The sequence below is a fragment of the Mytilus galloprovincialis genome, chromosome 1 (assembly GCF_965363235.1).
Source record: "Mytilus galloprovincialis chromosome 1, xbMytGall1.hap1.1, whole genome shotgun sequence".
Taxonomy (NCBI): Eukaryota; Metazoa; Mollusca; class Bivalvia; order Mytilida; family Mytilidae; genus Mytilus; species Mytilus galloprovincialis.
In genome coordinates this window covers 68,680,817-68,694,367 of record NC_134838.1, presented here as the reverse complement: position 1 = coordinate 68,694,367, position 13,551 = coordinate 68,680,817, and the positions used below count along the sequence as shown (strand labels likewise).

General features: G+C 31.9%; 1 protein-coding gene across 2 annotated transcripts in view; it reads right to left on the bottom strand.

Moving 5' to 3' along the window:
- Positions 1–3,678: 3,678 nt before the first annotated feature.
- Positions 3,679–13,551, bottom strand: part of LOC143082446 (E-selectin-like) — a 70,235-nt gene continuing 60,362 nt past the window's right edge. Inside the window, exons 10-15 of one of the 2 annotated variants that reach the window (XM_076258104.1) lie at positions 12,568–12,747; positions 10,746–10,916; positions 9,068–9,253; positions 7,819–7,995; positions 7,504–7,695; positions 3,679–6,338 (exon numbers count right to left, since the gene is read on the bottom strand). In XM_076258104.1, the coding sequence (XP_076114219.1) occupies positions 6,034–6,338; positions 7,504–7,695; positions 7,819–7,995; positions 9,068–9,253; positions 10,746–10,916; positions 12,568–12,747 (1,211 nt within the window). In that variant the 3' untranslated portion in view covers positions 3,679–6,033. The remainder of the gene's footprint in view (positions 6,339–7,503; positions 7,696–7,818; positions 7,996–9,067; positions 9,254–10,745; positions 10,917–12,567; positions 12,748–13,551) is intronic. The other variant, XM_076258113.1, reaches the window with a different exon arrangement.

Genomic DNA, 13,551 nt, shown 5'->3' with positions numbered 1-13,551 from the left:
ATCGGTGTGGGAAATGAACGTCAAAACAATATACCAATGGAAGTAAAATTAAGTGATGGTTCCTTATGTAACAATCAAAATGTAATAATAGATACATGGAAGAATAGTTTCTGTGATATGTTAAACCAAAATCATAGTAGTATTAGATTAAATTCAAACCAGGTTATTTTTGATGAATTTTTAGATAATGTAATTTCAATAGATGAGGTTTATAAAGTTTTAAATTTGTCTAAAAATGGCAAATCACCTGGGATAGATGATATTCAAGTTGAATTGTTTAAAAATAATACTGCTTTGAATGCATTGACACGTATTTTTAATATTTGTTATGATTCTGGTAAAATTCCATCTTTGTGGAGTAAGGGTATGATAACGCCAATTCCAAAGTCGTCCACTTCTGACCCACATGATCCTATGTCATATAGGGGAATAACTTTAGCCCCGTCATCATATAAACTTTATTGTGGAGTACTTAATGCTAGACTTACAAGTAAGCTTGATGATTTAGATTGTTTAAATGATGAACAGAATGGTTTTAGAAAAGACCGTAGCACTATTGACCATTTGTATACATTAACAACTATCATTGAAAGCAGAAAATTAAAAAAGCTTTCAACTTTTTGTGCATTTATAGACTTTAAAAAAGCCTATGACTGGGTTAATAGAGGCTTATTGTTCACCAAACTTGAGTCATTGGGTATAAGTTCGAAAATGTTAAAAGCATTACATGCTATTTATAATAATGTACAGTCATGTGTTAAAATAAATGGCCATATGACAGAATGGTTCAATGTAAAGTCAGGATTAAAGCAAGGGTGCTTTTTATTACCTCTTTTGTTCAATATTTTATTAATGATCTTATTGATGAGGTGAAGAGGTTCAATGTTGGCATAAAACTTGATGATGATATTGTTTCTGTACTTGTATATGCAGATGACATTGTATTTATGTGTGATAATGAAAAAGATTTACAAAAAATATTAGACATTTTAAGTCAATGGTGTAACACTAATGATCTTGTTGTAAATTTAAGCAAGTCAAAAATTGTTCATTTTAGACCCCAGTCAGTACAAAGAACAAAGTTTCTATTTATGTTTAATGATAATAGCATAGATATTGTAGAAAAATATACATATCTGGGACTAGTGTTAAATGAATATTTGAATTATATAGATATGGCAAAAGCTGTTGCTAAGTCTGCCAGTAGGGCATTAGGTTTGTTAATTACCAAAAGTAAAGCTAATGGTGGTTTTGAGTTTTCAATTTTTACAAAACTTTTTGATACACTGGTTATGTCAGTTATTGAATATGGTGCCTCAATATGGGGAGCTAGGGAATTTACATGTATTAATGCAATTAAAAATAGAGCCATGAGATTTTTTATGGATGTTGGAAAATATACCCCAAATTTATCATTATATGGAGATACGGGCTGGATGCCATGTATAATTAAACAATGGTCATGTATTTTTAGAAATTGGTCAAGATTTTTGAAAATGAATGATACCAGACTTAATAAAAAAGTGTTTTTATGGGCAAATAGAATATGTAACAGTAAAATTAAAAACTGGAATTTTAGAGTTCATAGTAAATTTAGAGAACTTAATATTGAAAATTTTTGTAATATAAACTGTACTTTTAGTAAAAATGATATTAAGAATATTGAAAGTAATGTTTTTGATATGTACAAGAGAAAATGGTGTAATGATTTAAACACAAATGAGCGCAGTAAACTGCGTACATATAGATTATTTAAACAAGAATATTATAAAGAACATTATTTAAGTGTTCATATGCCAGGAAAATATAAAAGCTTTTATTCTGCCAAAATCTGCCATGATATTTTAATTCAAAGGAAGAATGTTTTATATAGATAAAAAATGTTTTGTATTTTTATCGAGCTGTCCTTTTTATGTAAAAGTCTCTCATAACTCTTTTGAGAGTGGCTCTCGAATGTTTTTAAGATTGTTTTGTACTTTTAATTAAAACATGTTGTATATATTGTATTCATGTTTGTATTGTACACGTAGAGAGGTGAGACTATAATAAAATATTTGATTTGATTTGATTTGATTTGATTTATAACTCTTTTGTCAACACAAAAATTATAGGTACTCATTTTGTAGAAATTCAAGGTAAAATAGCTCTATAAAATATTGATACAATGCACATATGCAACACTTAAAATTCAAAACACTTTAATAATGATGTACAATTCTTACAGAGACACATTTCACACACAGTTAATATATATATAAAGATGATGTACGATTAGAAGAGGTAGGCCAATTTCATGTTTACATAGAGGTTGTAACAGCATTGTAGCAATTTCCGAGGAAGTTACCGAATTTTAAATGCCTATTGAAGGCTCGAAACTTCAATTTGGGTACATTTTAGTAATTGTTATAATCGAAAAAAGAATGAGTAATGCTCTGTTTGAAATAAAGCAGTTTTGTCTTTCAGATACACATCAATTCAATTTGGCTCTATGCAAAAAATTGTGACATTGCATCAAATTCATCTTCAAACACTTGGCTAAATAACAATTTGATTTAATGGATATGTAAAGATAGGTTTGTTTTATTAAGACTCTTCAATATTTAATTTCAATAAGTTTTGACCAATTTAGTATTTTTAGCTTGCAAGCTTAAGGAAAAAAAATCATAGGAAATTGGTCATATATAGCGACATATTCAATTGTACCATCCCTTTAACCGTGCATAAGGCACTTTGGTTAAGAATAGCATTCTCCAAATAGGACTTGGATGCCAAATTCATACAATTGAGAAAAAAGTAGAATAATAAAATTGCCTATTAACTCCAAGGAAAATTCAAATCGGAAAGTCCTTTATCAAATGGCAAAATCAAACGATCAAACACATCAAACGAATGGAAAACAACTGTCATATTCCTGATTTGAATGAAGGAGAAACCAATGGGACAAATGAATCAAATCGAAGAACACCAACAGTCTACAGAAACTCACAAAATTAACTAAATGAACACCAACAGATAAAACCGCTAAATGTAGTGACAAATAAAAATAAACAAGAATGTGTCCATAGTACACGGATGCCCCACTCGCACTATCATTTTCTATGTTCAGTGGACCGTTAAATTCGGATCAAAACTCTAACTTGGAATTAAAATTTGAAAGAATTTATCATAGGGTACATGTGTACTAAGTTTCAAGTTGATTGGACTTCAACTTCATCAAAAACTACCTTGACTAACAACTTTAACCTGAAGCGGGAGACGGACGGACGGACGGACGGACACACAGACCGGAAAACATAATGCCTCTAGGTGGGGCATAAAAATCACTCAACAATAAGTGGTTTTGTGGTCTTATATACCTATTTTAACCAGATGCTCCGCAGGGCGCAGCTATATACGACCGCAGAGGTTGAACCCTGAACAGTTGGGGCAAGTATGGACACAACATTTAAGCTGGATTCAGCTCTAAATTTGGATTGTGATTAAATAGTTGACACAGCATAGGTTTCTGACACAGAATGAATGTGGTCTAATGAACTTAAAATATTTTGTTTGCCTTTGAGCAATTCACTAAACTGTTGAATATTAATCCTCTCAAAAAAATGTTTGAAGAAATTTTCTTTTTATTTATGAAATCTGAAATGAGAAAAATTTACCCCCCCCCCCCCATTTTTTTTCACATCCCCCTTTCCCTTTTTCCAAAACTGATCTCAATTCAAATTCCTAATGGAGTTTGCAACAAAAACTACTCATTTAAATACATCATTAAATATTAAAATGTAAAATAAAGTGCTTGTTATCACTGAATGGTAAAGATTGTTTTAATTTATCAGTTGGTAGTAAAAGTGAATATACATTGTATATTGTATAAAACAATGATTTCAGTTGATTCAACTACTATTCTGGACAAAGAAAGATAACTCCAATTGAAAATTTCTTGCTATTGCACAATATTGTGCAATTAGATATTTCTTGCTATTGCGCAATACTGTGCAATTGAAAATATTTGCTATTGCACAATACTGTGCAATTGAAGATTTCTTGCTATTGCTGAATACTTAATATAATAATTTTGGATCCTGATTTGAATCAACTTGAAAACTGGGCCCATAATCAAAAATTTAAGTATATGTTTAGATTCAGCATATCAAAAAAGCCCAAGAATTCATTTTTTGTTAAAATCAAACTTAGTTTAATTTTGGACCCTTTGGACTTTAATGTAGACCAATTTGAAAACGGGACCAAAAATTAAGAATCTACATACACAGTTAGATTTGGCATATCACAGAACCCCAATTATTCAATTTTTGATGAAATCAAACAAAGTTTAATTTTGGACCCCGATTTGGACCAACTTGAAAACTGGGCCAATTTTCAAAAATCTAAGTACATTTTTAGATTCAGCATATTAAAGAACCCCAAGGATTCAATTTTTGTTAAAATCAAAATAAGTTTAATTTTGGACCCTTTGGACCTTAATGTAGACCAATTTGAAAACGGGACCAAAAATTAAGAATCCACATACACAGTTAGATTTGGCATATCAAAGAACCCCAATTATTTAATTTTTGATGAAATCAAACAAAGTTCAATTTTGGACCCTTTGGGCCCCTTATTCCTAAACTATTGGGACCAAACCTCCCAAAATCAAACCCAACCTTCCTTTTATGGTCATAAACCTTGTGTTTAAATTTCATAGATTTCTATATACTTTTACTAAAGTTATGGTGCGAAAACCAAGAATAATGCTTATTTGGGCCCCTTTTTGGCCCCTTATTCCTAAACTATTGAGATCAAAACTCCCAAAATCAATCCCAACCTTCCTTTTGTGTTCATAAACCTTGTGTTTAAATTTCATTGATTTCTATTAACTTATACTAAAGTTATTGTACGAAAACCAAGAATAATGCTTATTTGGGCCCTTTTTTGGCCCCTAACTCCTAAACTGTTGGAACCAAAACTCCAAAAATCAATCCCAACCTTTCTTTTGTGGTCATAACCCTAGTGTCAAAATTTCATAGATTTCAATTTACTTAAACTAAAGTTATAGTGCGAAAACCAAGAAAATGCTTATTTGGGCCCTTTTTGGCCCCTAATTCCTAAAATGTTGGGACCAAAACTCCCAAAATCAATCCCAACCTTCCTTTTGTGGTCATAAACCTTGTGTTAAAATTTCATAGATTTCTATTCACTTTTACTAAAGTTAGAGTGCGAAAACTAAAAGTATTCGGACGACGACGACGACGACGCCAACGTGATAGCAATATACGACGAAAAATTAAAAATTTTTGCGGTCGTATAAAAAAATCAGAACGATAGGTATTCTTTTGAAGAACTAAAACGACAAACCACTTTTACAAGTTCCAACCCCCCAGGCAAAGTTGACATTAGATCGATTTGGCTATTGATTTAAGATCCTTTTTTTGTCATATAGCTTTTAAACTATTTTAGTTCTTATACATTCTTGGCATTTAAATATTCGTCTTTGAGTGGTCCTGGTGAAGGTAAATCCAGACCAGCGTTTCGGACGCATGAAATATAAAGTGTTATTCGAATTTGTTAAATGAAAATAATGTTATTAATATATATTTTTTTCAGTTTGTGGTACCAAGGGGTAAAAGATAAAATTCCAAATGTTACCGATTCTGGTCAGTTGATAAACTGTTATAGAATATATGCTTTCATCACCTTCTTTGCATTACATCTATTAATTACAAAAATTAGAAAATGATGAATGATTGCCAATGAGACAACTCCACCGTAGACCAATTTACGTAGAAGTTAGCAACTATAGGTCACCGTACGGACTCCAGCAATGAGCAAACCCAATATCGCTTAGGAAGCAATAAAAGTTCCCGAAATGACAAATGCAACTACTTAAGTAGGGTTATAAAAATCGCAGAAAATACTATTTGATAGCACAGGATATTGATCACCTATAGTGAGTAATGCTAAGAAAGTATTTCCTCAGACAACACTATTATGTCACCGAAGGACTCCCGATTGTACGCTTATGCAGGGTTTTTTTCATTTGTCTTATTCAATAACATGTGGAATGTCGGAATCAAGTGAACTATTGTCTCGCACAGATCTTTTTCTTTTCTTTTTTCCAGCTTTCTGACAAATATTTATGCAGTCTAAAGAAACTATTGTTGCTATAACAACAGTTAAAACAATCACACCAACCCATCCAACAACTATCGCTGATGTTCTGTCATCTGGAGCGCTTACTAACTTTCTTTTATACGATGAAGTTGTTTTTTTGTCAACTTTATATATGAATCCTTTTGGATTCATTTGCGTGGTATCTGTTTGTCCGTTACTTTGACTACTGCCGTCACCTTGAAATATGAAAACAAACTATTTATCCTTGTACATACATATTGCGTCAATTTTGCGACTGTCCCAAGTAAGAAGTCTTTGTTAGTCTTTTATGTTGTTTTTTTTATGTTGGTTCATTCATATGTTTCGGAGATTAGTGAACCGTCCATGTTCGCTGAACTAGATTAGTACATATTTTTGTTTAGGGGCCAGTTGAAGCCCGCCTCCGGGTGCGGGATTTTCTCGCTGTGTTGAAGACCCATTGGTGGCCCTGTGCGGTTTCTGCTCTTTGGTAGAGCTGTTGTATCTTTGACACATTTCCCGTTTCCATTCTCAATTTTATGTTACTGTAAAAAAGGCTTCTCGTGTTTGCGTCATTGTAAAAAAAAGTGTCCATAACTACGATAGTAACTTTTGTCAACCTTGTGATCGACATACACTTGTTGCATTCTATTCAAATTGTTTAGAAACAAAGATAGTTGTCGCATGGTGCAATCATATCACATTTCCACATTCCTGTACAGAAAATATTTACATTGATACATTGTTTCAATGGTCACTCCATTATGTTCCATCGTCATCCTTATTCGAGTAAACAAAACTCACTGCACATTTGTATATAATGTGACAAAGGGGGTTTTGTATAATGTTCTGTTTTTGAAATAAAAAGAATTCTTTTTTTATACGAAGTAAATAGTCAATTATAAAGATTTAGTGTCAGTCTTTATAAGAGTCAAGCAATTTAGAAGAATTTTAAAACATGGTCGAAAACAAACCCGCCGACCTAACCATTTCATTTTGAAGTTACCCTTATCCTGAGTAAGAATTGGCAGGTCTTTCGTTTGGTAAGGTAATACGAGAAATCTCAAGATAACTTTTGAAAGCAAATTCTCTCCTTTATTGTTAATTTCTAGTTTATTTCGACCGAATTATATCTTGATACAATAGAACAGAAAAGGGAAATGAATGTTATATTCGTGCACCTTATACATTTGAACTTAAATTAATATTAATGTAAACTTGAGCGGGTTTTCGTGTGTCATGTTTTCACCACTGTCTGATTCTTAGTCAGATTAACAATTAAATACATATACCCTTTTATATAAATTGCTGCGATTTCAAACATCAATAAAGTTTACATAAATGTAATTAATTTGGTGCAATGTTCCAAAATAACAAAATTACCTGTAATTGAAGTACTCGTGTTTATGCATAGTAGGTCATCACCACTCCAAACTCCTGTTACTAAGCAAAATATTGGAATGGAACCATTCAAGGTAAATCCGTCGTTACATGAAACTGCCAAAAATCCATCAACACTGTAGTTAGAAGCAAACACATTTCCATTCGGAACTATGAAATTTGGACACGTGACAGCTGAAAAAAAATCAGTGATATAAATTGGTTTTTAATATTTGACATCATATGTGAAGTGATTGTTTTACACTAGTATGTTAACCCTCCCCATATAAAATATTGATACATAATCAAAATGAGTACCTGAACATGTTGGCGGCACACCACTCCAGGTTTTGTCTGCCTGACAAGTACGACTCTCTATTCCAATCAAGGCGAAGGCTCTGTCACATTGGTAAGTTATGATATTTCCATAAAAATATTGGGAACTGGTATTCCATGTGCCATCAGTTATGAGAGCAGGGACCTGACATTCGACCACTGAAATAATAACAAACTTTATTACTGAAAACTAATTTCTATATTTTCATTTTCTATTTTCTATTTCCGATTTTAAAATATTAATTGATTATAATCACCACGCGGGAATACTTTGAGAGTTCAAGTAATAACACGTTTGGAACTATATAAGACTTTCTTAACAATACAGAAAAGCACCCCAATTCATTTATATCACGGCGATGGGACAGTAGGCATAAATATTAACAAATTATAATATAGTTATTAAATGGAGATTGTCAAATTAATATTTCAAAAGGAAACACCTAAAAAAGGTAGTTAATATACGTATTTACACTTGTTTGCAAATTTGTCCGCCATTACTTAAAATCACACAAAATTCCCGAGAATGTTGCATACCAATTCAAACAATTGAAAATTTAATTGTTGCATGACGTTAGATGGTTATTCGGAGACAGATCTAGAGGATATGACAGTTATATCCATTCGTTTGATGTGTTTGAGCTTTTGATTTTGTCATTTGATAAGGGACTTTCTGATTTGAGTTTTCTCAGAGTTCGGTATTTTTGTTACTTTACTTTTTTTTTGGAGAAAAAATCCAGCTAAATACCCAAAGTCTAAAATACGTTTTATTTAATTTTCAAAGAAATGATAATATAAAAAAATAATAAGACAAATGTGGTCTTATAATTGTTCATGATACCGATTCAGTATTTTTTTGGTTTACATTTAGTATTTCGCTACAATTATGATACTGTATTACGCAAGTTCAGTTGTTAAAATTTCAAACGAATCCATTGAGATGAAAATGGAGACGGGTATCGAATCCGTTAAACATTTAATAAAGTACAAAAATTGAAGAAAAAAAAACAATGTAAAAGTTGCATTTTGTATTTTTTGGTTTGATCAGCTCTTCAACGTTAGTAGTAGGTTTTATAATTTTAGATAGTGCCTTGAGCATCACTGATGAGACATTAACGTCGAAATGCGCATCTGGTGCTGTAGAAAAGGCATTTATTTTATTTTTTGCAATTTTTAATTCATTCAAATGTAGTTTGATCTCACTTCGTGAGCTGGCTATTTAGTTACATACGTTGACAATCTGGAAGTTCACTTGTCCACGAACCTGTATGGTCACAGGTTACAGTCCCTGTTTTTAAACCAGACTTAGAGTTTATATTGCCAACATCACATGTGTACAAACTGACAGCTTCAAACAACATAGAAGTAAAAGTAACAGATCCTTTCGTGATATTTGGAGGAACTCCACAGGAAATTCCTGAAAGACATTGATGCCGTGTCCATATTTTTATTATATAACTTCTGACATACTAAAAATATAATTTTAAAAATTCAAAAACAAGTTACTTTCCTATATTTAATACCAAAAACATAGACCGTGTTAAGAGTTATTTCATGTATAATGCATTGTTCAGCAATAATTATTTATTTTGTTTACTTTCAAGATGAATGCTTGTCAGAAATCTATTCATATAAAAACACCCTTTCATAATTTATTATGGTGTGTATTTCCTGAGAGGTGGTGTTTTTCCCTTTTGAATTGTAAACGTTTCATCGAAGCTTAAACAATTTGCTCCAGATTCCAGCAGAACCAATTATAAATATATCTGGATACTAGAGTGATTGTTGCATGAACGGATTATTATATACAAGAAGTTTTGGTCCGTTGCTATGTATGTTTGGCGTTTGTTTTTGTTGCAGTTCAGTGTTTCTGTTTGTTTCGCATCACGGTGCGGAGCTATTAGCCTCAGTTGATATACACGCCATCTTGAAATAATTACTTATCACATATAGATTCTGATTGGTTGCTTTATGATGCTGCTGAGATACAGCAACAGCTATTGCCTTAAATGAGATAAAGAATTACAGATTTTTCTCGTCTCAGGATAAGACATCAAATGCCGGAAATTAAGTACGTGTATTTCAGTTCCGATCTACTGTCATTAATTCATGTTCGTTTAATTATGCATATATTGCACACTATAATTCAATATTGAAATATCTATTATTAATACGTGTTTATTTGCTTTGTTACTGCAACTTGCACGATTTATTTTGCTAAACAATGTTCCTATACAATGCTTACAAAAATGCATTATCTGTATTTTATAACTTCTGCCAGTCTAGGCACACCTCCAGAGAGGCACAACTCCAGAGTCGCGTCTATTCGTAAATGTTTTAATTTTCAACAAGTAAAGTGAACAAATTGATATTTCAAGTCTAAGACATCCATTTTATATCAATCAAAATCTAAAAATACCACATTTCCAATACTAAATCAACAACCACATGCACACATTTTACCTTGAAGTAGGATAGACCGAAGCAGTTCACAGCTTTTTAGAAAGCTCAAACTTGTTTTCCGTTGTTTTCCTCTCACAGTTGATGTGTTTCCGTCGGTTTTGGTTTGTGACCCGGATTTGTTTTCGCTTGATCGATTTATGACTATTGAACAGCGGTATACCACTGTTGCCTTTATTTGGAATATATGTCAATTTGAAAACGATCTAAATACACCAAGCAACCAAAAGATCTACATTTTCCATAGAGAAAGATTTTAGAAAATACACTTACATTGACTTGATAATATATCTTTCTACCTGAAATATCCTTTTAAAATTTTACAAACATCAGATGACTTTCAAAAATACAGTTCATGATGCATAAAATCTGAATCTTTCTGGATTTCATATGACGGGAAACAAACGTAGAATCTTTCTCAACCTTTTTCCTACGTCAGTCGCACTTACTTGTACAATTATACGGTTCTCCCGACCAACTCCCCATAACACCGCATTGTCTTGTAGATCCACCGACATACGTAAAACCGGCTATACAGTCAAATGTTGCATTGGTGTTGATAAGATTTCCATCATTTGTACGCGTAACGCCCTCTATTAATGGTTCTTCTGTACAGCTTTCTTAAAAAAAGTAAAACATATCCTTAAATGTTAAGTTTTTCAAAGTCAGTAAGTTTAAAAATTTCAAGTAAACATAAAAAAGTTTCATTAAAAATAGGTTTCAATCCATGACCAGTCTAAACTAACACCCTCCTATGCATTTTTAAAAGTAAAATAAAAAGTAAAATCACAAAAATACCGAACTCCGATAAAATTTAAAAAGGACAGTCCCTAAGCAAATGGGAAAATCAAAAGTTCAAACACATCAAACGAATGGATAACAATTGTCATATTCCTGACTTGGAACAGGCATATTCTTATGTAGAAAATGGTGGATTCAACCTGGTTTTATAGCTAGCTAAACCTCTCACTCGTATGACAGTCGCATAAAATTCCATTATATTGACAATGATGTGTGAACAAAACAAACAGACACAACAGGCAAAATGTCAAAATAGGGGTACAACAGTCAACATTGTGTTATAATCTTAATACTATAAAAACAAACAAAATATGTAACAACAAAACACAAAAAGGCATAAAGACAAAGCACATAAGCAAAAATTAAAGACAAGAATACAAAAATTTACCATAGCACAATTTTATCCGACCTAAGACATTAAGAAGATGATAAAAGTATTATTTAACGGGTAAAATAGTTATTTAAACCTTTGAGTGATGAAAACAATGTACTCACTCGTAAGCACATTTTCATGTCAAGATCTTATATGGTGCATCTTTTTAATAGATAAAATTAAGCTAAACAAGCAGCAAATAAGACATTAAACTTCAAAACACATAACTACATTAGGATGTATATAATAAAAGAGCTGTACGGAGCTTGGTCAAGCTATTTAAATTTCGAAGGAGGGTAGATGTAACTGTAAGAAGTATGGAAAATTCAAAGAAAGTATAAAAATATATATATTAAATTCTATCAATATATCAATTTTTATTTGCAATGATAAAGTTGTAGAAGAGATATACTAGATTGGTCGATATTTTCTATGTTTAAACAATGCATTAACAAAAATATCGAACTCCAAGGTTTATTAAAAAGGGAAGACCATAACACTCTGACAAAATCAAACGCTCGACTATATCAACCAACCGGAAAAGTATGACTACACCACAAGGTAAATATATAAGAGGAAAAATTAAAACCAACAGACTGAGAAAAAAAAACCGATCTGATTTCTTTATCACTTCACATACGGTTGTCTTTATCATTTAAAAACGTAGCTTCTGATCTGGTACAGACCTATCATCTCTTGTGCATACTATCGTTTTTTTTTTGTTTATCTGACAATTTTTAGACTTCAATGCTTTTATCAAACTTTATAAAATCCGTAGCACAAAGAGGCATTTTTGACAATATTTTGCATACAACAATTTACTCCGAGATATTTATGGTTATATAAAAGTCGATTTTAAATTTATACAATCAATGTCTGTTTATAACACCGAAGAGCTTAACAATCTAGGTGAAAACCTTTTTTTAACTGATGAGATTCATTATTCATAATATAATGCTCATATTTCATTATTTGCATTATTTGTTGTCATTCTTATAATAAATCACTGATGCTACTATATGTGTATGCTATAAGCTGAACTGCTTTTGAATAAAAGACTATTATTAGAAACTTAGTATGTAAGTAAAACAACTCACTTTCACATACTAATGGGCTTCCACTCCATGATCCGTTCTGCTGACAATTCCGAACGATATCTCCAGATAGATGACCGTGTCCGGTGATGCATTCATAATTTACAGAATTCAAATATACGATTCCGTAAATACCAACTATCATGGAAAACGTTCCATTATCTGGTTCACCACAGGATACAGCTATATATAAAATATATAAAATAGGAATTTTAAAGTATATACATGCATACAGTTTTTTTGTGTTTTAAAAATTTATCTTTTTTGATATCACTTTGTTCAATATCATAGAAACCTGTATACTAGAAGAAGCACATATTATAATTATAATTCATATTTTGTTATCATTCTTCAAGGTAGCATGCAAACAAGTCATCAAAAGCTTAATTTTTTTTTTTGTATAAGTGTTCCTTTAAAAACCTTAAAGTTAATAGAGTATTAACAAATAATTGATTTTATCAATGTAAAGAGGGTGGCCAAAAGTATTCGTCAAATATGGCGGCCGAAATTCCCAAAACATAATGACTTGACATTCAACGCCAAGTTTATCGATCTTTTATTAACAACAAGGGAAAGTCCGCATTTCTAGTTATGAAAAGGAGTTTTTGTAACGTGACAATATACGTCATATTGTTGTCAAATGCACGTTTGTTATTGTTTTCATGTGTAGAAGCCATGGGCAGGAGAGGGAAAGAATTGTCACCGTACCTTAAAAGAGTAGCCGTAGATTTGTTTAGAAACGGAGAAAAAATATCTGACATTGGAAGAATATTACAACAGCCTAGGTCTACAATATCTGGCTTATCAGAAGATTTCAAGACGCTGGGGCAATAGAGAATGGTCCTAGATCAGGGAGGCCTTGAGCCATGTCGGACGGGGACTACCGGCAGCTAGAAAAAAAATGTAAAACAAGATCGGAGAACACCGCTTGCTTGCATAACTGCAAAGTTTAATGAACAACAAAGGGATGGTCAAGTGTCTAAACGT